Genomic DNA, 26962 nt, shown 5'->3' with positions numbered 1-26962 from the left:
CTCCTCCTCCTCCTCCTTCCTCCCGGTCAGCTGATCCGAGGTGGACGGCGTTCCGCGTGTCGGCCAATTTCCTTGTAATCCAGGATGACACAGACGGCCATGGATGGAAGCAAGGTAGGTAGTCGTGTTATCAGGCATTAGGCCGGGCGAGGAGAGTTAATCAAGGCGAGACAAGTGATAAATAGCAGAAAACATGGACAGGGTGGCGGCGGGCAGGGCGCGTGACGGTGCTAAGAATAGTTATTTTATCATTATTATTATTTCCTAATCTACAGTGCCAGGGAGGGAAGCAAAGGAGGTGACGTCTTGTTCAAGGTTTAGGAATCGTCTGGACGGTGAAATAAGGCGTTAAACTTGGAAAAATAGGGTCTGTGGGCAGAGGGATGGCAGCGGTGACGTGTGTGTGTGTGTGTGTGTGTGTGTGTGTTGAGCCAAGCATGCAGGGGCAGGAGCAGGGACAGGGGTGTGTGTGTGGAGAGCGGGACACATACTGGGGTGTTGGCTCTCTGGGTGTTATTCTATACTTTTCCTCCCTGGTGTGCCCCATGCCAGGGAGGAGTTTTGTGTGTATTCCCCTGTATTATATTGACCCTAAGGAGAGGCAAGGGTGTAAACCTCCCTGTAGGTGAGGCCCCATTAGATTCATTTATTTATTTATTTAATTTTTATGTTGTGGTCTCTAGCGGTGGTAGGCTTTCTTGGGGGTGCCTGCATGGTGGTCATCCCAAGCCTGTCAAGATGCAGCAGGCAAGTGTTAGGGGTGACTGTGGCCGTTCCAAGACACACCAAACCCTCAGAAAAAAATGGTCTGGTTCAGCAGCAAGGTGAACCTGTGTTAACTCCCGTGGTTTACTGCACCCAACAAGGGTATGTTAGAAAAGATAGGGACACTCAGGTTGCAGAGGTTTTGCCACTCTCCGGTTCGCCACCTGTGGGTGTTCGCACCTCCGTGATTTCGCGTGCTAGTTGTTTCGCCACTTGAAAGGAGAGGTTCTGCTACTCACCAAGAAAACCTATTAAACATTCTAAAAATGTTAACAAAAAACATCTCCTGCATCCTTTAACCCGTATACAGTGATGTCCTTTGTTAGAGAAAGGGGTCATGGTAGGTTGCATTTTTTTCGTATATTTTTTATTTGCCCATAAAATGAGAAAAGATTTATTTCATTTTATTGCTTTGATATTATACGTATGTTGAGTGACAAATATTATCAATACAAACAAAATTAAAGGCCATATAATGGCTAAAAAAGGGAATTGAATATATACGTACTAAAAGCTTCCATAAGAGGTATGTATACTATATTGGTAATAATAAACAGTGCACAGGTAAAAAATCTGAAAGTGTTAAAAAACATGCCGCTCCTGCATGCCGCCTCTTCTAGTCTTGGTTACGAATCATTCATTGCCGCGGACGTTGGGTTAGGTCCAAGCCCAACTATTGTTGCTCAAGCTCTTAGAAATGCTTCAGTGCACAGGTCGCCATCCTCGTATCTGTCCCATAGGTCGATGAGACGGCCATGCAATCGAGCGTTTTGGGTGGGGGAGCGTATTTAAACTACATACTCCAACCGAACGTTACATAACCTCCTAACCTGGACCCCCCCATGTATATGTGACTTATTTCTGCGAGGAGGTATTTCTCGCAGCACCGGCTGGACCGCCGCCATCAGAGGAGGCTACACTTTCGTGAATATTACCCAAAAAGTTATCTGAGCCAAAAAGCTGGTGTGACGGCGTCCCATAAGTTGATGGATCATGTGAACCGTGGACGTGTGTGTTCAGTCTAAAGCAGGTCAGATATGTGAGCGTGTGGGGCAGAGAATATCCAGACCGGGTGTGTGTTTCGATACATGCAGAGGACGTGTAGGAAACTAGACAAAGGATAAAATAAACTCCCGGGGCATGACACAGTATTAACTCAGCTAACCTAACGCACACTATAATAACCTTACCTAACATTACTGCCACAAGACACTGAGGCTGAAGGAACAATATTAACTCAGCTAACCTAACGCACACTATAATAACCTTACCTAACATTACTGCCACAAGACACTGAGGCTGAAGGAACAATATTAACTCAGCTAACCTAACGCACACTATAGTAACCTTACCTAACATTACTGCCACAAGACACTGAGGCAGAAGGAACAATATTAACTCAGCTAACCTAACGCACACTATAGTAACCTTACCTAACATTACTGCCACAAGACACTGAGGCTGAAGGAACAATATTAACTCAACTAACCTAATGCACACTACAGTAACCTTACCTAACATTACTGCCACAAGACACTTAGGCTGAAGGAACAATATTAACTCAACTTAATGTAACCTCATGCACACTACAGTAACCTTACCTAACATTACTGCCACAAGACACTGAGGCTGAAGGAACAGTATTAACTCAACTAACCTAACGCACACTACAGTAACCTTACCTAACATTACTGCCACATGACACTTAGGCTGAAGGAACAACATTAACTCAACTAACCTAATGCACACTACAGTAACCTTACCTAACATTACTGCCACAAGACACTTAGTCTGAAGGAACAGTATTAACTCAACTAACCTAACGCACACTACAGTAACCTTACCTAACATTACTGCCACAAGACACTTAGGCTGAAGGAACAGTATTAACTCAACTTAATGTAACCTAACGCACACTACAGTAACCTTACCTAACATTACTGCCACAAGACACTTAGGCTGAAGGAACAGTATTAACTCAACTTAATGTAACCTAACGCACACTACAGTAACCTTACCTAACATTACTGCCACAAGACACTGAGGCTGAAGGAACAATATTAACTCAACTTAATGTAACCTAACGCACACTACAGTAACCTTACCTAACATTACTGCCACAGGACACTGAGGCTGAAGGAACAGTATTAACTCAACTTAATGTAACCTAACGCACACTACAGTAACCTTATCTAACATTACTGCCACAAGACACTGAGGCTGAAGGAACAGTATTAACTCAACTTAATGTAACCTAATGCACACCACAGTAACCTTACCTAACATTACTGCCACAACACACTTAGGCTGAAGGAACAGTATTAACTCAACTTAATGTAACCTAACGCACACTACAGTAACCTTACCTAACATCACTGCCACAAGACACTGAGGCTGAAGGAACAATATTAACTCAACTAATCTAACGCACACTACAGTAACCTTACCTAGCATTACTGCCACAAGACACTGAGGCTGAAGGAACAATATTAACTCAACTAACCTAACGCACACTACAGTAACCTTACCTAACATTACTGCCACAAGACACTTAGGCTGAAGGAACAATACTAACTCAACTAACCTAATGCACACCACGGTAACCTTACCTAACATTACTGCCACAAGACACTTAGGCTGAAGGAACAATATTAACTCAACTTAATGTAACCTAACGCACACTACAGTAACCTTACCTAACATTACTGCCACAAGACACTGAGGCTGAAGGAACAATATTAACTCAACTTAATGTAACCTAATGCACACTACAGTAACCTTACCTAACATTACTGCCACAAGACACTGAGGCTGAAGGAACAATATTAACTCAACTAATCTAACGCACACTACAGTAACCTTACCTAGCATTACTGCCACAAGACACTGAGGCTGAAGGAACAATATTAACTCAACTAACCTAATGCACACTACAGTAACCTTACCTAACATTACTGCCACAAGACACTTAGGCTGAAGGAACAGTATAACAGTATTAACTCAACTAACCTAATGCACACTACAGTAACCTTACCTAACATTACTGCCACAAGACACTTAGGCTGAAGGAACAATATTAACTCAACTAACCTAACGCACACTACAGTAACCTTACCTAACATTACTGCCACAAGACACTTAGGCTGAAGGAACAGTATTAACTCAACTAACCTAACGCACACTACAGTAACCTTACCTAACATTACTGCCACAAGACACTTAGGCTGAAGGAACAATATTAACTCAACTAACCTAACGCACACTACAGTAACCTTACCTAACATTACTGCCACAAGACACTTAGGCTGAAGGAACAGTATTAACTCAACTAACCTAATGCACACTACAGTAACCTTACCTAACATTACTGCCACAAGACACTTAGGCTGAAGGAACAATATTAACTCAACTAACCTAACGCACACTACAGTAACCTTACCTAACATTACTGCCACAAGACACTTAGGCTGAAGGAACAATATTAACTCAACTTAATGTAACCTAACGCACACTACAGTAACCTTACCTAACATTACTGCCACAAGACACTTAGGCTGAAGGAACAATATTAACTCAACTAACCTAATGCACACTACAGTAACCTTACCTAACATTACTGCCACAAGACACTTAGGCTGAAGGAACAATATTAACTCAACTAACCTAATGCACACTACAGTAACCTTACCTAACATTACTGCCACAAGACACTTAGGCTGAAGGAACAATATTAACTCAACTAACCTAACGCACACTACAGTAACCTTACCTAACATTACTGCCACAAGACACTTAGGCTGAAGGAACAATATTAACTCAACTAACCTAACGCACACTACAGTAACCTTACCTAACATTACTGCCACAAGACACTTAGGCTGAAGGAACAATATTAACTCAACTAACCTAACGCACACTACAGTAACCTTACCTAACATTACTGCCACAAGACACTTAGTAGGCTGAAGGAACAATATTAACTCAACTAACCTAATGCACACTACAGTAACCTTACCTAACATTACTGCCACAAGACACTTAGGCTGAAGGAACAATATTAACTCAACTAACCTAATGCACACTACAGTAACCTTACCTAACATTACTGCCACAAGACACTGAGGCTGAAGGAACAGTATTAACTCAACTTAATGTAACCTAACGCACACTACAGTAACCTTACCTAACATTACTGCCACAAGACACTGAGGCTGAAGGAACAATATTAACTCAACTAACCTAACGCACACTACAGTAACCTTACCTAACATTACTGCCACAAGACACTTAGGCTGAAGGAACAGTATTAACTCAACTTAATGTAACCTAATGCACACTACAGTAACCTTACCTAACATTACTGCCACAAGACACTGAGGCTGAAGGAACAATATTAACTCAACTAACCTAACGCACACTACAGTAACCTTACCTAACATTACTGCCACAAGACACTTAGGCTGAAGGAACAATATTAACTCAACTAACCTAACGCACACTACAGTAACCTTACCTAACATTACTGCCACAAGACACTTAGGCTGAAGGAACAATATTAACTCAACTAACCTAACGCACACTACAGTAACCTTACCTAACATTACTGCCACAAGACACTTAGGCTGAAGGAACAATATTAACTCAACTAACCTAACGCACACTACAGTAACCTTACCTAACATTACTGCCACAAGACACTGAGGCTGAAGGAACAATATTAACTCAACAATGTAACCTAATGCACACTACAGTAACCTTACCTAACATTACTGCCACAAGACACTGAGGCTGAAGGAACAATATTAACTCAACTTAATGTAACCTAACGCACACCACAGTAACCTTACCTAACATTACTGCCACAAGACACTGAGGCTGAAGGAACAATATTAACTCAACTTAATGTAACCTAATGCACACTACAGTAACCTTACCTAACATTACTGCCACAAGACACTGAGGCTGAAGGAACAATATTAACTCAACTTAATGTAACCTAATGCACACTACAGTAACCTTACCTAACATTACTGCCACAAGACACTGAGGCTGAAGGAACAATATTAACTCAATGTAACCTAATGCACACTACAGTAACCTTACCTAACATTACTGCCACAAGACACTTAGGCTGAAGGAACAATATTAACTCAACTTAATGTAACCTAACGCACACTACAGTAACCTTACCTAACATTACTGCCACAAGACACTGAGGCTGAAGGAACAATATTAACTCAACTTAATGTAACCTAATGCACACTACAGTAACCTTACCTAACATTACTGCCACAAGACACTTAGGCTGAAGGAACAATATTAACTCAACTTAATGTAACCTAACGCACACTACAGTAACCTTACCTAACATTACTGCCACAAGACACTTAGGCTGTGTGTGACAACTAGCTTAATGGTGTGTCGAGATGGTAGCATATAGTAAGGCGTGTTCTTTGGGGCGCCAACAGTGTGTCCGGTTACTGGTTTGGATGTCACGGCCTCAATGGCTCACGGCTGACACGGCCAGGACTCCTTCAAAGCTCCAGGAAACTAATAGCAAAGAGTGGACTGATCCAAACAACTGAAAAAATAGCCACAAATGTGTGTGTGGGAACCTGGGGAGTCGCTGGTCAGGAGTTAGTTAAAATATATATGGCTAGGCTTAAAAGAATATATGGCTGGGTTAGATAAAATATACATATATGACTAGGGTTGTAAATATATGGCTGGGTTAGTTTAAATATATGGCTGTGTTAGTTTAAATATATGGCTGTGTTAGTTTAAATATATGGCTGTGTTAGTTTAAATATATGGCTGTGTTAGTTTAAATATATGGCTGGAGTTAGTTAAGAATCCTTATAATACTTAGCAAACCCAACACTAGGGTAAGGTGATTTACTCTCTGATGCTAAATCTCCCACAGATATACTAATTGGACTTTGCCACACAGATGCTGGACTTTGTGGACCCTGGCGGCCATGAGGAGGTGTCCATGGGCGCTGGGCAAGGCCGAGGGCGAGGAGTACAGCACACTGGATGAGGGGGACCATGGTAAGGGGTGGAGTGCTCACTTCAATTCTCTGTTCAGCTATTTTCTTTTCCTTAGGCCAAAAGTTCAGACTACCAAAAAGGATAATATTAGTCAAAATTTGTCCTAAAAAAATATATAATTGCTGAAGTGCCATGCTCTTACTGATGAACATGAATTAGCATAGAAACACACACACACACACACACACAAAGAAATATAGAGGTTTGGAACAGACTAAGTGAAAAAATAGTGTGCAGAGCTTCAAGGAAAAGTTGGATAATTATAGGTACGGAGACGGGACCACACCAGCGTAAGCCCAGGCCTGTAAAATTACAACTAGGTAAATACACACACACATGCAGACTCACCATTCTGATAGCCCAGTGGAAAAAGCTCTGCTGTGTGGATCTTAAATGCCACTCTAAGCGAGAAAAATGAGAAAAAAATCATCACTCACACAAACCATTTCATAATATATATCAACGCATTTGTGATCAGTTTATGCATCATCTAAGTTTGGGGGTTTATATTATGGCAAAAATTTGGCCCATCGCTGCTACACACGGTAAAGCCACACATTTGGCCCGTCGCTGCTACCGGGCTAAGAAACTACCCTTGGAAATAATCACAACTCCTATGAAAGCCTTGTCATTGTGTGTGTGTGTGTGTGTGTGTGTGTGTGTGTGTGTGTGTGTGTGTGTGTGTGTGTGTGTGCGTCAAAATGTTTAAGAATCTGGTCCTCCTTCACCATTACTTATACCCTAATAATTCTCACTATCAGTCAGTTACCACCCCCTTTACCCCTTCCAGGATGGTGCAGGGCTCTCAGGAGATGGACAAGCAGAAACAGGGGACCAGAACTCACAGGTGTTCTTCATTGAGTGTGTGAGTGCTGCTGTCGTCTCCATGAACACCTGCTCGGAGGCACCAAGTGAGTAGATGACGCTACCCAGAGTGACTGAAACAGGGAGGGCTTTGGGGAGTGAATCAGGGCTTGGGGTATCTGAGGTACAGTGAAATAGGGCTTAGAGAGGAGCTGGGGGAGTTAAACAGGGCTTGAGGTATCTGAGGTACAGTGAAACAGGGCTTAGAGAGGAGCTGGGGGAGTGAAACAGGGCTTGGGGAAGATATATCTAGGCTTGGGGGTGTCTGAGGTTGAGTGAAACAGGGCTTACATAAGTTCCTAAGTGTGTGTGTGTGTGTGTGTGTTTGTGTACTGCCCCTCACACAAGGCATAAAGGTGTATATATATATATATATATATATATATATATATATATATATATATATATATATATATATATATATATATATATATATATATCCCTACATTTGATATACTCATTTATTAATTTGCAAGGGTTTTGAATTTTTACGTTAAATTTTACTCCCAACAAATTATTTTATCACAGGGACAAAGGTCTGTACTAAATGTCTGGGCACCTCAGTTCACCTGTTTGAAAAGCCTCTCATAGTACTTGTTGGGGTGTCCATGGGGTGTTTTGGGATGCTGGTAATAGTTTTAACATGCCCTCTGCACCTTGAACGGGAAAATCACCCATGAAAGCCCTGTTAATCTTCACTGTGGCCTTGGGAAACAGTCATAATAGAAGCTGAAACTCTCTCGTATAAGTTGCTGGCTTTCCACGGACTGTTTTGTGATGCTGGTTATAGTTTGACATGGCTTCTGCATCTTGAAAGGGAAAATCACCTATGAAATCCTGGATAATCTTTTATGTGGCCTTGGGAAACAGTTGTAATGGGATATCATTATGTATAACAATATTGACCTAAGAACATTTAATTCTTTATTTTTCCAAGGCAAGAGTGACCCCCAAACCCTCCCTTCCACAGGACCCGTCAAGCCAGTAGTCCGCCCTGCAAGACTGCCTGGTCAAGATGGGGTCCAGCCTTGCACAGAACTGCTTGGCTGGCTGGCTGGCTGGCCAGTGCCACAAGTTGGTGGTGACAAAGTAATGCCCTCCATGACTGCTTCAGCCTGATGGATGGATCTCATGGTAGGGTATGATGGGCTGAGAGAGAAGGATGATGATGTAGCAAGGTAAGGCTACATCAGTTTATTTTACCCTGCTGCCAACGAGTGAACTTTTGATATGCAGTTTGGAATGTCTGTCAACTTAAGGTGTCTGGTGCAGTTTAGGGAAGGGTTAACTTTCTTTTTTTCAGCCAATGTTAAGAGCAGGGAAAGTGTAGAGTGACAGGACTTAGAGGAAGAGAAGGAAAAGGAATGTCAGTTAGAGAAGGGAGGGAAGGAGAATATGGATAAGGATGGGGTGAGAGAGAAAGGAAGAGAAGGGAAGGAAAGAAGTATAAAGAAAAAACTGGAAATGAAAGGAAAATAGAGGAAGGAGAATGTGCAAATACCAAGATGGAGACAGAGAGAGAAAGGAAAGAAGGAAGGAAAGAGATATATATAAAGAAAAGATTAGGAACAAGAGGAAAATAAATAAAGGATGAGGAGGAGGAGGAGGTAGAAAATACAAATAAAGATGGAGACAGAGAGAGAGAAAGGAAGGAAGGAGAATATTCAAATAAAGATTGAGAGGAAGAGAATGGTCATCTGTTTTGCCCCCTGCTAGTTGAGCACTCCTGGTCGCATGTTCCTGAAGTCTCTGCGGGTGTGTGGTCCCTGAGTGAAGACGCTCGGCTGTAACTTGGCAGCTAACCACGGGCTGTTCTGGAAAATACTCTCATTGTGATTCCCCCCTCCCAAAATTACCTTAAGTAACTCCAACCAAACCTTGCCTAACTTTCCCAAACCTAACCTCACCTATCCTGCCCTGCTCAAGAGTACAGACTTGGGGAATATGCCTCCTGGTAACCCCTGTCATGGCCTGCAGGTGTGTGGTGACCCAGGCTGTGGAGGGTGGCTGCCACACTCACTGCTCCAGCCACTCACAGCTGTACCTCAGGAGCCAGACACCATCTGCTTCACTCCTGCCCAGACTTTGCCACTCACACCCAACAGCTGCTTCATCTTAAGGTAGGACTGCTTGATTATTATTACTGTTATTATTATCATTATTATTATTATTATTATTATTATTATTATTATTATTATTATTAAGCCAAGAAACAGGCCCTGCTGGAAAGAGTCAAAGGCTATAAACCAGAGGGTGAGTGAGATTGTTATGAATATTAAGAACATTTTCTTCAGTAATCTTTGACAGAGTTGCAGTGTTATGATAAATGAAATTATGAAACTTAGGTTGCAAAGCAGCCTGAATCTACGACCTGTTGTTCGTTGTTTTGAGGTCTACAAAAACTTCTTTACTCTCAATTTTAGGCACTTGATACACTAAAGCAATTAATAAATCACGAACACAGACTTTACTTGTTCATTATGTATTTATACCTTGGAGGAAGATTTATACCACTTGGCATTCCAAACCAAAACAAACCTTCTTCATCTTTTGACCTGTATCGCTTTTCATCGGCTTGTCACGGCCATCACTTCTTCTGGTACTAACTCTCCTCTCTGCCTCTCGTAGTTGCTACATTCTACAATTAGGTGTTCCACTGTTTCTTTCTCCCCAGTGTCCTAGACAGCTACAGCCCTTTGTGTTGCTAAGTCTCATACCTGTCAAGCTACTGTGGTGTGTGGTGTGGTGGTGTTGAAAAAACATAAGACTTGACAGGTATGGAACTTCCGACGGACTCAAGCAGGGTGCACGAGGTACCTCCCCCCCACACACCCACACACACACGCACACACACACACACACACACACACTAACCGTAACAGTAGCCGTTACTCAGCACACTCGCATGAATTTAAATATGGCACGTACGATATATTTCAAATTGTTTAAAACAAACATGTTAAAAAAACATCGCCAGCGGAGAAAAAACTTAAGATTTTCAACTTACATTGTAAGACTTGAAAATCACCGAAATTACGTAAGACTTATGCAAAAAACGTAAGACTTGACAGGTATGAAGTCTTGGTGAGAGTGAGTTCGGCCCCTCAGCGGCTCCTTTCGGTACTGTGCGGGTTTCAGCCTTTTGAATATCTCATTACCACGAGTTCTACTGACTAGATTCTGTTCGGTACTTTCCAGATTGAACATAAGTAAGTCTTCGTGGAATCTATTGGAAAAATGTTTCAAGCTATACATGTGGCAGGAGAATGGTGTAAGCTTGGGTGCGAGTATTTAGCTTGTAATAACTGAATGGTAGAGTGTTTCTCACCACTTAACCTGAAAAATGTTAGCATAAACACTTGGGATCAATGTCTTGTAGACTATAGGCACAGTGCATCACGACTTATCACGTGAGAGATTTTAAAGTGTGCGAGTCTTCATAGCATCAACAGGCCTTGACTCTGTTTTAGTTAAAGTAGCTAGCGATCACTGACAATTTTGGGGGGACAGAACTCCTCTAATTGTCGCTGACTGTATGGCTTGTCCCACTGCCTCATGCAGTGTGTGCGTGTGTGTGTGTGTGTGTGTGTGTATTCACCTAGTTGTGACATACGGGAAAAGAGTTACGCTCGCGCTGTCCCGTCTCCATATCCTCTCTTATCCAACTTTTTCTTAAAATCATGAATGTTTCTTGCACAAACCACCTCCTCCTCCAGTCCATTCCACAACTCAATGCTTCTGTTTGGGAAGCTAAACTTTTTGACATCTTGCCTACACATGGTTGCCCTCAACTTCTTTCCATGTCCTCTCATTTCCCTCTCGCTCCACACACACTCCAGATTCTCCACCCTGCTCGCCACCCTGTACACCGCTATCAGGTCTCCTCTTTCTCTTCTTCTCTCCAGGGTTGTGAGCCCCATGCTTTTGAGTCTCTCCTCGTAAGTCCGATCCCTAAGTTCCGGTACCATCTTAGTTGCCATTCTCTGTACTCTTTCCAGCTTTTTTATATTCTTCTTTTCGTGAGGAGACCAGACCACTGCTGCATACTCCAACCTTGGCCTTATCATTGTAACTATTAATTTCTTCATCATCTCCTCATCCAAATACACAAATGCCGTCCTTATGTTCCTCAGCAAACTCATAGTTTGTCCCGTTATCCTGTTGATCTGTTTGTCCGGTGACATGTTCTCTGAGACAGTCACTCCCAAATCTTTTTCTTCCACTCCTCTGCATATTATCTCACTTCCCGTCTTATAATCATATTCACATCTACTGCTCCTCCCAAACTATTTTTTTTACATTTCCCAAGGTTGAACTCCATCTGCCATGTACCACTCCACTCCCATATTTTGTCCAGGTCCCTCTGCAATGCCTCACAGTCCTTCACATCATTCACTCGTCTCAATAGCTTTGCATCATCTGCAAACAAACTCACATAGCTGGTCACTCCCTCCACCATATCATTTATATAAACAGCAAACATTATCGATGCCAGCGCCGAACCTTGTGGGACCCCACTCCTCACTGGGCACCAGTTGGAAGCCTTGTCCCTGATTATTGTCCTCATTTCCCTGTTAGTTAGGAAGTCCTCCAGCCAGTCCATCACCCACTCCACCCCTATTTTTAATTTTCCAAATTAATCTTCTGTGCAGTACTTTGTCGAATGCCTTTTTCAAATTCAGGTACACTCCATCCCCCCAGCCTTCTCTCTCCTGTATTAAATCTGTCACCCTTGAGTAATAACATAACGAGTTGGTGACACAAGATCTCCCTCTCCTGAATCCAAACTGGCAATCCGAGATAATTATCTCCCTTTCTAAAAAATCCAACCACCTGTTTTTAACCAGCCTCTCACATATCTTCGCAACCACACTAGTGAGTGATACCGCTCTGTAACTTAATGGGTCCTCTCTCTTTCATCCTTTATAAATTGGTACTGTGTTTGCTCTCTTCCAATCTTGTGTGTGTGTGTGTGTGTATATATATATATATATATATATATATATATATATATATATATATATATATATATATATATATATTTATATATATATATATATATATATATATATATATATATATATGCTTTACAAACACAATTAATGCAGTTAACACATAGGCCAAAGACTACCCACATGCTGTCCTGAAGACCACCCATCAACCCAGGCTCTAGAAAAGCCTGTACAGCGCAAGTGAAATCATGAATGGTCTCCGGGGGGCAGCATGAGCCAGTAATAATGGCGCCATTATAAACAATTACCTGCGCCATGATGGGCTCGGGCCAACCATCAGACCCATAGGAATTATCCTACCGGCGCAATAGGCCACATGTAGAATATATATATATATATATATATATATATATATATATATATATATATATATATATATATATATATATATATATATATATATATATATATATATATATATATATATATATATATATATATATATTAAAACCAAAAAACATTAAAACAAAAAAAGAACATGCTTTTTTAATTTTTTTATTTTATTTATTTTTTACCGTGTTTTTTTTCCACCCTGTCTCCAACTGTATATTTCTGAACCATTATTTGCAGGATCAGCGATGTGGAGCATGCTGTACCACCACCACCACCTCCACCACCACCAGGGGAGCCACTCACTGCCACAAGAAGGAGGGAAGCAGGTACGTATTATTATTATTATTATTATTATTATTATTATTATTATTATTATTATTATTATTATATTATTATTATTGTTGGGCTGTTAAAGCCCAACCAACAGGTCCTGTTGGCAGTAAGGGCAGGCACCAGTACTGGTATTGGCAGTACTGTGTGACACCATCAGGGCACCAGTCTGCTCATCAGTCTGGTGCTGCCACAGTGTTGTAGAGTCGGTACTTTTAGGACCTGTCCTGTACTGGTACCCGCCCAGCCCAGCCCCACCCCCAGCTGGACCTGTGTGTTCAACCCTTTTGATGCTAAATCCTTGCAGCGAGGACCAGCGTAACTTGCCGGTGGTGCTAAACCCTCGCTGTGATCACCAGTCGCACTCAAATTTCAAGGATATGAGAGTGTTCCAACACTATTTCTCACCCCACAGCACTGCCAATTGAGTGGGTTTTCCACTAAATTTGGTGGAAAATCATATCAGCCTAGAGCGGAAAAGCGCAGAAAATCTACGGACGAGTAACTGGTGGATGTTGTTGTCCAATATTGCAGCATTTTTGCATAGCTTCACCTCACTGATTTTTTGACCATATAGTTGTAAATTTTGCATTTGGCAGTACTGCCCTGCCAGCACCCCATCAAGAGAGCTACTCAGTAATTGCCTTATGGTTGACCGACACGCACGCATAAATGTACGTCTTCACAGGCAACACCCCCTGAGCGTGCCTGTACGTTCACAGGAGAGGCTTACATAACCGAATGTTATAGATCTTGGCCTCTTCTTTCCAAAGGTGTTTTTGTTTTTTGGCTGTGGTGAATTGTTTTTGAGATACAGCGGTTGAAAGAGCGAGCACTAGCGTCACTTGCTGAACGTGCCTGTACATTTGCAGGAGAGGCTTACATAACTGAATCTTATAGATCTTGGCCTCCTCTTTCCAATGTTTTTTTTTTGTTTTTTAGCTGTGATGAATAGTTTTTGAGATGCTGAGGTCAAAAGAGACCCCCCTCCCTCAGTTGGGCTGCCCGAGTGCGCCTGGGGGATAGTCTCGCTGCGAGGGATTAGCAATGAAAGGGTTAACAGCTGCTGGCAGGTGTGATTCAGTGTTCAGAACACTGATCTCTGAATCTAAGGATTGGTTAAGTCTGTGCAAAGCCAGCTTTGGTTCCCTGGGCCCATGTAAGGTTTGGGACATCAGTGAGTGGCAGGCAGTGATGAAACTGCTGCCTTACAAATTTATTGAATATTTTAATGCCCTCACTACCATGTGTTTATGCCAAAACAACACTGGCTGCCTGTTTTGCCTGCCCAAAACAAAGGAAATGTCAGCACCTGCCTGTAACATGCTCTAAGTACTGATGGCTGTGATATTTTGAAAGTGTTACTTGATTGTGTTGGAAATGCTGCAAACCACAGTAATAAAGATGTCTGCAACATTTATTTAATGGCTGACACAACAAAATCAGACATAGCATTGTTGTCTTGCAAGTTTAGAAGCAAAACAATTGCTCTATTGGATGGTGACCAAAGAAAACTGTCACACCTGGTGACTTGTAAACTGTAACATTTGTTCTTCCTCAAGTCAGCCCAGTAATACTTAACACATGCCAGTGTGTACAGCATGATACTATGCCAAGGAATTATTGTTTTGTGCCAAGTATGGAAACAGATAGTGTTTACTTTTACTTAATGGGATAACAAACCATTAGTTAGGGCACTCAGTACACTTGTAATGGAGTGTGTTAGCACCGACACACTCGGCCAGTGATGAGTCGTGAATGTTTCCCTCAACAGCTGAGGCCCCGGCCTTCAGGACTCCTGCCCGGCCCACTACAGAGAAAGACACCAACAGGTCACTGCTTTGTACACTCTCCACAGTTTTATCTCCTCATCTATATAGAAAGAAGCATTCACTAGTAAATGATGCCCATGGAAGGGAAACTTAAGGACCTGAACTTGAAGATGAAGGAAATGTCTGAGGCTTCATGGTGAGGACTGTTTCAGGGACGAGCTGTTTGTAAGGAATTTTTGTAACTTACAGTACAGTATGTGTGGCCAGTGAGTCATGCTGCCCATCATTTTTCCTGGCATTTCTTGCATGCACACACATCATCCTTTCCTTGGAAATGGCCAAACTGTCCCCATGAAGCTTTGGAGGTGATGAAAAAATTCTCAGGGTCAGCCTTTGTGCATCTTTGGGGAAATGCACCAATATGCCAATCCACAGCTATAAACATTAGCAGGCCTGTGACCATGCCTCCATGCTCCTGTGGTCAGCGGGCCTGGCTTTTACTCCTTGCGCTCAGATTTGAATCCCGGCCCGGGCAGTCAGCGTGAATGTCACCCAGGTGTTCATCTTCCCTTTGGGGCTGGTGGATAACTGTGTGCCTGGTTAACCCTTAAAGCGGTGGCTTGTTTTGCCCTGCAGGCTGTCCTCCCACGCGGGCATATTCGGCAAAAACATGCCTCTCTTCAACCTTTCATATCTTCACTTCTACTTACCTCACGTGACTGAATGAAGTATCATTGTAAAGTACTTACCCTTAACTGTCCTTCGACGTTAAGTTGAAGACTATATAACCATTGCTGGAGCGAGTACGGAATATTGAAGTAGGATCACTGAAAGAACGTTACGTATTATAGACAGTTTTCCATCCCTAGTGGACTTCCCTTCTATGATTTAGTAATAAAGAGCATAACTTTTCTACAGTTTATGTGAAACACACCCAAACAAGCTTAACTTCCAGGCCTTCCCTTGGTGGGTGCTGTGGCCCCCATCTTGTGGATGAAATTCCCTGTAAGGTGAGAAGAGGTGGGTGTACATCTTGTCAAAGCTAACACAAGGCAGCACACAAGTCAAGGCAGCATGGCTGGGTAGTGTTGGAAAGAAAACACATGCTTACTTCACCACAAACAAAGGAAATCTGACGGCGCACCAAGTCAAAAAATGCTTGTTGAATGTTGTCCACACCGCGCCTTGAGCCCAGGCACCAGCTGTGACCCACTGTTGTCCACACCCGCGCTGTTAGGGTTAAACTCAATGTCAGCAGGACTTTGCATTTCAACATCATTATTGAATATTAACCCATAAAGGCCGACGATACCTCCCGCGTCTACCCCCCAAAGCCGCAGCAATCGTCTTAAAATCAACTCCTGCAGAATGACCTGGAAGCAATTTTAGCTGTAGTATTCATTTAAATACATCAGCATGTGAAATATTTTTGCTTAGCTCACCCTGGTTGCTTCAGAATAATCGCTGGTAGTTGGAGATTGTGGTGGCGTGCAACCCTCCGAGCTGGGCTAGACTGCTGAGGTGTCAGACTCGGTCCGTTGTGCGCCCAAGGCCTTTTCCCGGTCTATTATTGGCCTGTTTGTTTGTTTTGGACCCTCTGTGACAGTGGGGCAGTCACAGTGTGATATTTTTCAGGCGCAGGAGGACTGGCCGCCTGCATTGGACCCCCGCATAACTGACCCGCATGCATCATCTCCCGACATCATTGCAGCCTTTTTGGTCCCCTTGGACGTTTAGGGGCACCACGTGCAGAAGCAGCAGCCGTTGCTACAGCTGCCGCAGCACTCGTTGGCGTGGCAGAGGTGGTGGTCACTTTACTGGGGTCGGTCTATGGGACAGAGGTAGGGTGCGTGGGGGAGGTGGTGATGGTCCGGGGCGACAGTGTAGACATAAGCCTACTCCTCAAGCCAAATTAGCAGCGCTACTAATGTTAGCGCAGTTATGATACGCGCGTAAAGTAGCTGTCCCATAAGGGATCTATCGGCCTGCGGTGACGCAGTCCCATATGGGCCCTACCGGCCGGGACGGTTAAGTTGAGGGAGGGAAGTGACGGTGGAGGTTGTTTTGAAATGTATTGTTTGCTGCATCAGCACTGGACCACGGAAGGGGAAGCTTGTTTTGAAATGTATTGTTTGCTGCAGCACTGGACCACGGAAGGGGAAGCTTGTTTTGAAATGTATTGTTTGCTGCAGCACTGGACCACGGAAGGGAAGGTTGTTTTGAAATGTATTGTTTGCTGCATCAGCACTGGACCACGGAAGGGAAGGTTGTTTTGAAATGTATTGTTTGCTGCAGCACTGGACCACGGAAGGGAAGGTTGTTTTGAAATGTATTGTTTGCTGCAGCACTGGACCACGGAAGGGAAGGTTGTTTTGAAATGTATTGTTTGCTGCAGCACTGGACCACGGAAGGGGAAGCTTGTTTTGAAATGTATTGTTTGCTGCATCAGCACTGGACCACGGAAGGGAAGGTTGTTTTGAAATGTATTGTTTGCTGCAGCACTGGACCACGGAAGGGAAGGTTGTTTTGAAATGTATTGTTTGCTGCTGCAGCACTGGACCACGGAAGGGAAGGTTGTTTTGAAATGTATTGTTTGTTGCAGCACTGGACCACGGAAGGGAAGGTTGTTTTGAAATGTATTGTTTGCTGCAGCACTGGACCACGGAAGGGAAGCTTGTTTTGAAATGTATTGTTTGCTGCAGCACTGGACCACGGAAGGGAAGCTTGTTTTGAAATGTATTGTTTGCTGCAGCACTGGACCACGGAAGGGAAGCTTGTTTTGAAATGTATTGTTTGCTGCAGCACTGGACCACGGAAGGGGAAGCTTGTTTTGAAATGTATTGTTTGCTGCTGCAGCACTGGACCACGGAAGGGGAAGCTTGTTTTGAAATGTATTGTTTGCTGCTGCAGCACTGGACCACGGAAGGGGAAGCTTGTTTTGAAATGTATTGTTTGCTGCAGCACTGGACCACGGAAGGGGAAGCTTGTTTTGAAATGTATTGTTTGCTGCAGCACTGGACCACGGAAGGGGAAGCTTGTTTTGAAATGTATTGTTTGCTGCAGCACTGGACCACGGAAGGGAAGCTTGTTTTGAAATGTATTGTTTGCTGCAGCACTGGACCACGGAAGGGAAGGTTGTTTTGAAATGTATTGTTTGCTGCAGCACTGGACCTCGCAAGGGAAGCTTGTTTTGAAATGTATTGTTTGCTGCAGCACTGGACCACGGAAGGGAAGCTTGTTTTGAAATGTATTGTTTGCTGCAGCACTGGACCACGGAAGGGAAGCTTGTTTTGAAATGTATTGTTTGCTGCAGCACTGGACCACGGAAGGGAAGCTTGTTTTGTAATGTATTGTTTGCTGCAGCACTGGTCCACGGAAGGAAGCTTGTTTTGAAATGTATTGTTTGCTGCAGCACTGGACCACGGAAGGAAGCTTGTTTTGAAATGTATTGTTTGCTGCAGCACTGGACCACGGAAGGGAAGCTTGTTTTGAAATGTATTGTTTGCTGCAGCACTGGACCACGGAAGGGAAGCTTGTTTTGAAATGTATTGTTTGCTGCAGCACTGGACCACGGAAGGGAAGGTTGTTTTGAAATGTATTGTTTGCTGCAGCACTGGACCACGGAAGGGGAAGCTTGTTTTGAAATGTATTGTTTGCTGCAGCACTGGACCACGGAAGGGGAAGCTTGTTTTGAAATGTATTGTTTGCTGCAGCACTGGACCACGGAAGGGAAGCTTGTTTTGAAATGTATTGTTTGCTGCAGCACTGGACCACGGAAGGGAAGCTTGTTTTGAAATGTATTGTTTGCTGCAGCACTGGACCACGGAAGGGAAGCTTGTTTTGAAATGTATTGTTTGCTGCAGCACTGGACCACGGAAGGGAAGCTTGTTTTGAAATGTATTGTTTGCTGCAGCACTGGACCACGGAAGGGAAGCTTGTTTTGAAATGTATTGTTTGCTGCAGCACTGGACCACGGAAGGGAAGCTTGTTTTGAAATGTATTGTTTGCTGCAGCACTGGACCACGGAAGGGAAGCTTGTTTTGAAATGTATTGTTTGCTGCAGCACTGGACCACGGAAGGGAAGGTTGTTTTGAAATGTATTGTTTGCTGCAGCACTGGACCACGGAAGGGAAGCTTGTTTTGAAATGTATTGTTTGCTGCAGCACTGGACCACGGAAGGGGAAGCTTGTTTTGAAATGTATTGTTTGCTGCAGCACTGGACCACGGAAGGGGAAGCTTGTTTTGAAATGTATTGTTTGCTGCAGCACTGGACCACGGAAGGGGAAGCTTGTTCAGCGCTGGGAATGTGTCTTCAATGAATCAATTTGTTTACGCTTAAGTTTGCTCTCTCTCTCTCTCTCTCTCTCTCTCTCTCTCTCTCTCTCTCTCTCTCTCTCTCTCTCTCTCTCTCTCTCTCTCTCTCTCTCTCTCTCTCTCTCTCTCTCTCTCTCTCTCTCTCAAGCTTGACTCTGAATAAGAAAAAAAGTAAACAAATTGAATTAAATAAAAAAAAATCCCTCTTGTGTCGCTTGTGCTTCCCAACAAACAAACAAACAAACAAAAAATACATAAATAAAATAAATAAAAATAAATCCATAAAGGTGTTCATCTGATTTTTCTTCTTTCAATATAATTTTTTCTCCTTTTTTATTTGCTTTTTTTTTTCTTTTCATGAATTTATTACTATCTCAATTGTTTACACAGGCAGAAGAAGAAGAAGAAGAAGAAGAAAACACACAGAGAGAGAAGAGGAGGAAGAAGAAGAGGAAGGACTTGTAATATGGCAGACATCAAACCAATGGTGAGTGTTAAATATTTTGTCTTTTCTTCCCTCCTTCCTTCCTTCCTTCCCTCCTTCCTTCCTTCCTTCCTTCTTTCCTTCCTTCCTTCCTTCCTTCCTGGCTCTTGTATGGATGGGTAGATGCATACAGGTATGGGTGAGAGGGGCCTGGGGGTTAATAAGGATAAATCTGGGTGTAATTAAAGAGAGGAAGAGGAGGGGGGCTGTCTCTCTTCCCTGCCCTTTGATAGCATAGATGGATGAGCAAGTTCTGAGGTTAACCATTCCACAGCCTTCAGTCCAGGGTCTTGTAGTGCCTATAGGGAGGGTCTGGGGTCTGCTAAAACATGCTGAGTAATGCACAGTGGAGGCATTAGCAGAGGGGTGGTTAGGACAGTTTTTTTGGGAAGAAAGATCATTAACGAACAACAGAGAGAGTGGGGGATAGAACAGAGGGACACCACTGTGGACAGGTTTAGGGGCAGAGCAGTGACCGTCTTCCACAGCGGAGATAGAACAACTGGAAAGGAAACTGGAGAGAGAGAGAGAGAGAGAGAGAGAGAGAGAGAGAGAGAGAGGCCGAAGAACTGGGAAGGAAAAATAAATGTAAAGAAAAAAAAAGATTGAGATGAAATATGAATAAAATGTCATGAATATATGTGGAGTGTCTTGCTGGAATACACCACTCAAATATTACCCCAGTGTGCCCCAGTAATACCCCAATATTACCTGAAGGATGATGCCTCAGAGGACCCAAATATTACCCCAGTGTGCCCCAGTAATACCCCAATATTACCTGAAGGATGATGCCTCAGTGGACCCAAATATTACCCCAGTGTGCCCCAGTAATACCCCAATATTACCTGAAGGATGATGCCTCAGTGGACCCAAATATTACCCCAGTGTGCCCCAGTAATACCCCAATATTACCTGAAGGATGATGCCTCAGTGGACCCAAATATTACCCCAGTGTGCCCCAGTAATACCCCAATATTACCTGAAGGATGATGCCTCAGTGGACCCAAATATTACCCCAGTGTGCCCCAGTAATACCACAATACTACCTCTAGGATGCCTGTTACCCCATTTTCATCCCAATATTACCTCTGATACCAAAGTGCACCCAGTATTACCCTCAAAATTACCTCAAGGTGTCCCAGTATTACCTCAGTGATGCTCTAGTGAATGCAATATTACAGCAGTGTAGCTCAGTAGTACCCCCAAGGTGACCAAATATTACTTCAATATTGCTCCAAAATTACCCTGAAATACTGCAATATTACCTCACCAATATCCTAGTGGAGCAAGTATTACACCAGAGTATTCCATTATTGCTCTGATATTACCCTAGTGTGCCCCAATATTACCTCTTATTTCCAAATTTATCCCAATATTACCCAAATACACTTCAGTATTACCTCAACAATATCTCAATGAACCCAGCATAACACCAGAGTATTCCAGTATTACTCTGATATTACCCAAGTGTGCCCCAATATTACCTCTTATTCCCAAATTTATCCCAATATTACCCAAATACACCCCAGTATAACCTCAACAACATCTCAATGAACCACCAGAGTATTCCAGTATTGCTCTGATACCACTACCACTACTAACTTCCTCTGACTTGCAGGATGTGTGAAGAAGAAAAAGAAGAGGAAGAAGAAGAAGAAGAAGAAGACTCTGCTCACAAGTAAGAAATTCTGTGTCCCCGCTGTACCTCATTGGAGAAGGTAAGCCTGATTCATTTTTCTTTGAATTATATATTTCCTGATTCCTTCCACAGCTTTAAGGAAAGGCACGCGGGGGGCAGACACTTGTACTCACCTCACGTGACTGAAGGAAGTACTATCTCTGGAGAACTGGAGAACCATCCTTGAAAACCCGATACATTTAATAATATTGGCCTCTACCGTACATACTAATTAAATGTCATCCATTCCGTACCAACTGTCATGTCAATCTCAATGCAGCCTGAACCAGTCAGGGCAGTTGTATAGATGTATAGCATAGTCTCAGTTCACCTTCCCAGTGGTGCCTCCTTGCTCCTTGGCGCCTTTCTGAGCATACTTTGGTTACATGTGCCTTTGTTCCCTCTAAATCTAGTCTCCTTACATAGCCCTGCCTTCCTAACACTGCTGTCAACACGTTGCTGCTCTATGATAAAACAACTGCCTGGCTTGATTTTCTGGTTAAGGTCTATATTCTTATACATGTCTGGCTCCCATTACAACTATTTTTCAAGGCCTTTTTTACCTCTGGATGTAGTCTCCTTACATGAACTTGCCTTGCTAAAACTGATGTTAAGACTTTAGCATTACTGCTATAAAAAAAAAAAAAAACTGCTGCGTGCGTATTTATTTTTGGATCAAGGTCCAGATTTTTATGTATCAGGCTCCCATTACGACCATTTCCCAAGGCCACAGAGAAGGTTAGCTGGGTTCCCGTGGGTGGTTTTCCAGCTCAATCACCAGGGTTACAATACCGTCGGGGGCTTCGTGGTGCAGTGGTTAGCACACTCGGCTCACAACCAAGAGAGCCCGGGCTCAATTCCCAGGCAACTCCTACTACAAGAGGCTTTTTAAATAGGTGTACTTTGGTTCTAATTTGTTTAAAAATACTGGCCTAACCCCTAAAGGGTGGGGATGTACCATGAAATCACCACTTTCAAGGCTTAAAAAAATCACTTTCAGCCCTCTCTCAATTGTGCCCACACTGAAAGCTGTTTTGGGAGGAGGATGAGGCTTATGAGGAGTCGAGGTCACTGGCCGTGGACACTCGGGTGCAGAATCAGATGAGGAAGGTACAAAAACCTCTCCTCCTGCCATTGTTACAGTCACAGCATCACTGAGAGTCACGAAGGAGTTGTGTGGCAGCCCGGGAGTCACGCTGACCCTTAAATTCCCACGCAGACTGCAGAATTACGTAGGATTAGGCAGACTGCAACAACACATCACTCGCCCTTCACCTGGCAGCCAGAAAATACCATTCATCCACCCTTTAGGAAGTCCCCTGGCACACACCTTTAACAGGGCTTTCGTAGGAGTTTTTGGACATTTCCAGGGGTAGTTTAATGACTGGTGGTAGTTTAACCCTTCCCATGTATCCTGAATCTAAAAGAAACAGTCATTAGAACCTGATTAAACTTCTTTTTGGTCTTTGAAAGTAGTTGTAATGAGAGGCCGAACTGTTTGAGGGCCATAGGGTAGGCGGTGGCTGAGTGATTAGTGTGCTGGGCCAGCATTCACCACTCCATGGACAACGTTGATTTGAATCCCCACGCTACTACCTGGGATTTTTCAGTCACCGCTGAGTGGCCTAAGACTACCCACGTGCTGTCCTGAAGACAACCCATCAACCCTGACTCTAGAAGAAACCGTCCAAGTGAATCAAGAATGAGTTCCGGGGGGCAGCATGAGCCAAGCATAACTGCCGGCACTGTAAAAAAAAAGTTGCCTGCGCCATGACAGGCTTGGGCCAACCACCAGCTAGGCGCCTACCCTGAAGAAAGCCTACTGGCGCTATAGGCTGAGATGTCAAAAAAAAAAAAAAAGAAAGAAAGAAAATCTTTAAAAAGCCGTCCCAAAGACATTAATTTAACAGGGCCCTGGTGGTAGTTTAACCCTTGCACTGTACCATGAACCGAAAAAACACTCATTAGAACCTGACTGATCTTCGTTTCGGCCTTTGCAAGTAGTTGACGTGAGGGACCAAAGTGTCCGAGGGCCATATTTTTAAACATTTTGTCGCCAAAGCACACATATTTAGCAAGGCTTTCTTAGTTGTGGGCATTCCAGGGGTAGTTTTATGACTGGTGGTAGTGTGACCCTTCTAATGTACCACAAACCCTAGGAAAACGCTCATTAGAATAGATTAATCTCCTTTACGGCCTTTGAAAGTAGTTAACGTGAGGCGGAACCGTCCGAGAACACTGACCAAATATCAGTTGTACCGTGCCTTTCTATCTGTTCTTATCCATTCATTTAAGTCTTCTCTCTTAGGAAGGAAAGCTCAAATACGTACCATGAACCAGCACTTGACACTGGTAGACTCCTCTATGACGTTCCTTTTTCCTCCTCCTCTCATCTTCCTCCAGGTCTCTCCTCTCTTGATGATTGTAGATTCTTCTCCTTCCTCCTCCTCCTCCTCGTCTTTCTCTTCTATCTCAGTGTCTGCATTTATCTCTCATTTTAATTTTTCCTCCTCCCAGATGTCCATCTCTCCACCTCATCGTCTCCTCCATATTACCTCTCTCTACCTACCTTTGTTCCTTTTGTATGTAAATCTTTAATTTTTCCTTCTCTCATAGCCTTCCTCCCTCCACACATTCTCTCTCCACCTCTCGTCTCCTCCATTTTACCTCCCTCTACCTGTCTTTCTTCCTCTCGTACGTAAATCCCTCTCGTGTAAATCCTTTTTCTCTGTATTTATATTATCCCAGTTATTTCTCTGATTTCATTTCTCCACAGCTTTTAATATATATATACGAGGCTTCCGGAAGAGAAACTGTAAGGCACAGTGACCTATTGTTACGTAAATTAGTTTGTTAACATTCCCAGGACAGTTTACGGGACTTCCAGCCCTCCGTACACCCCATATAAGGGTGCTTTTCCCTTGCATTCATTCCTTGTTCTTTTTGTGGGAGGTTTTGTCTGCCTTTCCCAATGCAAACTAGAACATAATAGCTCTGTTAAGATGTAAAGTGCAAGGGAAAAGTGACTCCGTACACTATACACAAGGGTCTATGTTTCTTACGACACTTCTCTGCTGGATGCCTCAAATATTAATCTCTGTATACATATTCTTTTATTTTATCTTCCTATTATGTCTGCAAGCGCTCTCGTTTTTCCTGCTTGTAATGTTGTCTGTTCATCTTACTGTCTAAGGTGTATATATCTCATAGTAATCTTAAATATTCTTCAATATAATTGTTCTTTTATTTTTCATATGCCTGCAAGCTCTCGTCTTTCCACCCTCTCGTGTTGACCATATTTCTCTCTCTTGTCTAAGGTGTATATATATATATATATATATATATATATATATATATATATATATATATATATATATATATATATATATATATATATATATATCTCATAGTAATCTCTCATATATTCATCTCTGTACCATGTTCCTTTATGACTCCCTTGTTGCTATCATTGTGTCGCTCCCTCCCTGCTGAAGTGAGGTAAGCGCCATGAGGGTTCATCTTGAGGTATCACTTGCCTGGCATAGACCAACTATTCAGGCCTCATCAGACTAAAATTCAAAGATGTTGAGTCGTTATGGTGGATTTAAGTTCATTCTAATGCCTGGGAAAAGCGCAGAAACAGGGGAATCAGTTTCTTGTGCATATGGCTTGTCTCACATGAGCAGGGAGCGACACATTTGTAGGGGTCTGTTGTTCCTCCTCTCTCTCTCGTAACCTTTCTTCTCGTTTCTGTGATTTTCTCTGATTCTGAATTGTCTTTTTCTAGATGTCTGTCTGTTGTGTTATGACTTTGTCTTGTAAGGTAATGATTTCCCTTCATTTATACGGCTTTTTCTTGAACTTTTTTGACCTCATTACGTATATGCAATCTTTCGAGTTCTCTTATTTTTATAGACGTCTGATTTAGGTCTTGTTTAATGTTCTTGTGTTCCCTTCATTTCCGTTGCTTAACTATTTTGACCTATGTATGCAATCTCTCGTCATTCTCTCCTCTTAATAAGTTCTTCATCTTCCTCTCTCATAAGCTTATATTTCTAATGTTTCTTTCCTTGTTATACTTATAATATGATTTTTTTTGTGGTTTAAACTAGTTTCTCCTTGCTTAAATTTTAAAATGATCAAAGAAATCAGTTTATAGCCAAAAAATATATGAAAAATGGCTTTAAAATGAACAGAATTTGCCATAACTAGCAGTAAAAATAGCTTGAAAATCTGTACTAAGTCCATTATACTTCTTCGGGCGTCCGGAGATTTAGCACAATGGTTATTTGTAAAGTAAAACACAAGATACGTCCCTGATCTTTATTTTCACGAGATAGAAAGTTCACATCTCGCTAGCTAATACATAAGAATCCGTGGCAATCTTCAGAGTTGAACGATTCTTTTCTCTCGGCAGAATCGAGCGGTTGAGTGGACTCCATCTCTTGAGGGGCGGCTTCGTATCCCAGCGTGATCTCCTGCAAGGCATCCCAGCACACACCACATGCTCTGGAGGGGGAGAGAAAGTCAAGATGAATTGGCCTTGTCTTGGAGGAAATGTACTCTGTTTTGATTTTGCTCTCAATAAACATAGACCCTAAGATTTTTTTAATTATAAAACACCTGAACAGTTTGCAGTCTTTCTCCGGAGAGGCTTTGAATTATAATTGACTTAGGGACAAATCTAAGGTTAAAATTTCCAATTTTTTGCTTATTTCTGGCCAAAAGAGGCATATTTCAGATGAATTTCTGGAATATTCAAGCTATGTAACAGAAAATATATTAAGCATATAAAACAATTAATATAACAAAATAAAGACAGGGCAACATTAGCAGAGAATTCAAAAGCCATGATGAAGGGATGGTCTAAGTGAGCACAAAAGCCGAGAGGAACAGAAGTCAAACCGAGGCTAAAAGTAGAAATAATGAGGACAGAATAATAAATGAAACTGAATTGAAAACATCCATGTACACAAAAACGAAGGAGAAATCTAACAAAAGACGTCAAAATCTGAGAGCAAAGCCAATATTACAAAACTACCCAGCGTCCAGCCGAGAGGAGCATAAGGGACCTTGTATATATTATAAGCAAGGTTCGGAAGTCTTGAAATGTGTTCTGGGAGGGAAACTTAACCCCTAGTTTACTGAATAACTGGTCATTTGATCCCTCTTAGCAGGACACACTGAGGAGGAATGGATTGATGGTTATGACATGGAACGATTATATGTATAGAGAGGAGAGAAAGTGAGGAGGAGGAGGAGAATATGAAATGAAGAGAAGTAAAAGGGAAGAGACAAAGATATAGAGGAATACGAGAGAAGGAATATCTATCAGGGAGAAGGAAAAAATAAGATGAGG

The 26962-nt window shown here is 42.6% G+C and overlaps 1 protein-coding gene and 1 long non-coding RNA gene across 51 annotated transcripts in view; one reads left to right on the top strand and one right to left on the bottom strand.

The window, feature by feature from the left end:
* The first annotated feature begins 25 nt into the window (after window positions 1-25).
* On the top strand, window positions 26-26204 carry LOC126991044 (uncharacterized). 50 transcript variants are annotated; one of them, XR_007745045.1, is made up of 13 exons: window positions 26-114; window positions 6716-6816; window positions 7607-7727; window positions 8651-8858; window positions 9658-9800; window positions 13263-13351; window positions 16763-17340; window positions 17444-17493; window positions 17598-17647; window positions 18060-18261; window positions 19112-19928; window positions 21544-21643; window positions 26021-26204. XR_007745045.1 is itself a non-coding variant. In XM_050849733.1 (3 exons), the coding sequence occupies exons 1-3, from the start codon at window positions 9625-9627 to the stop codon at window positions 15279-15281; spliced, it is 417 nt and encodes a 138-aa protein (XP_050705690.1). In that variant the 5' UTR covers window positions 9191-9624; the 3' UTR covers window positions 15282-15400. The 50 variants fall into 50 exon arrangements, 1 of the variants encoding a protein (XP_050705690.1); XR_007745042.1 differs by lacking the exon at window positions 17598-17647 and having other exon boundaries at window positions 17394-17493; window positions 17901-18261; window positions 19162-19211; window positions 19364-19928; XR_007745035.1 differs by lacking the exon at window positions 17598-17647 and having other exon boundaries at window positions 17394-17493; window positions 17901-18261; window positions 19162-19211; window positions 19313-19928.
* LOC126991046 (uncharacterized) overlaps window positions 25913-26962 on the bottom strand; it is a 28707-nt gene continuing 27657 nt past the window's right edge. Inside the window, exon 6 of the long non-coding RNA XR_007745067.1 lies at window positions 25913-26112. This is a non-coding gene — a long non-coding RNA (uncharacterized LOC126991046). The remainder of the gene's footprint in view (window positions 26113-26962) is intronic.

The sequence above is a fragment of the Eriocheir sinensis genome, unplaced genomic scaffold (genome assembly GCF_024679095.1).
Source record: "Eriocheir sinensis breed Jianghai 21 unplaced genomic scaffold, ASM2467909v1 Scaffold232, whole genome shotgun sequence".
Classification (NCBI taxonomy): domain Eukaryota; kingdom Metazoa; phylum Arthropoda; class Malacostraca; order Decapoda; family Varunidae; genus Eriocheir; species Eriocheir sinensis.
The sequence above is the reverse complement of the archived record's forward strand: the minus strand, read 5'-3'. Positions and strand labels throughout refer to the sequence as shown.

Excerpts from the sequence above, each read along its gene's own strand:
- LOC126991044 (XM_050849733.1), top strand. The coding sequence starts at position 9,625 with ATGCCTCCTGGTAACCCCTGTCATGGCCTGCAGGTGTGTGGTGACCCA. Across the intron at positions 9,801-13,262 it reads AACAGCTGCTTCATCTTAAG|GATCAGCGATGTGGAGCATG; the intron begins GTAGGACTGCTT and ends CATTATTTGCAG. Across the intron at positions 13,352-15,129 it reads CACAAGAAGGAGGGAAGCAG|CTGAGGCCCCGGCCTTCAGG; the intron begins GTACGTATTATT and ends TTCCCTCAACAG.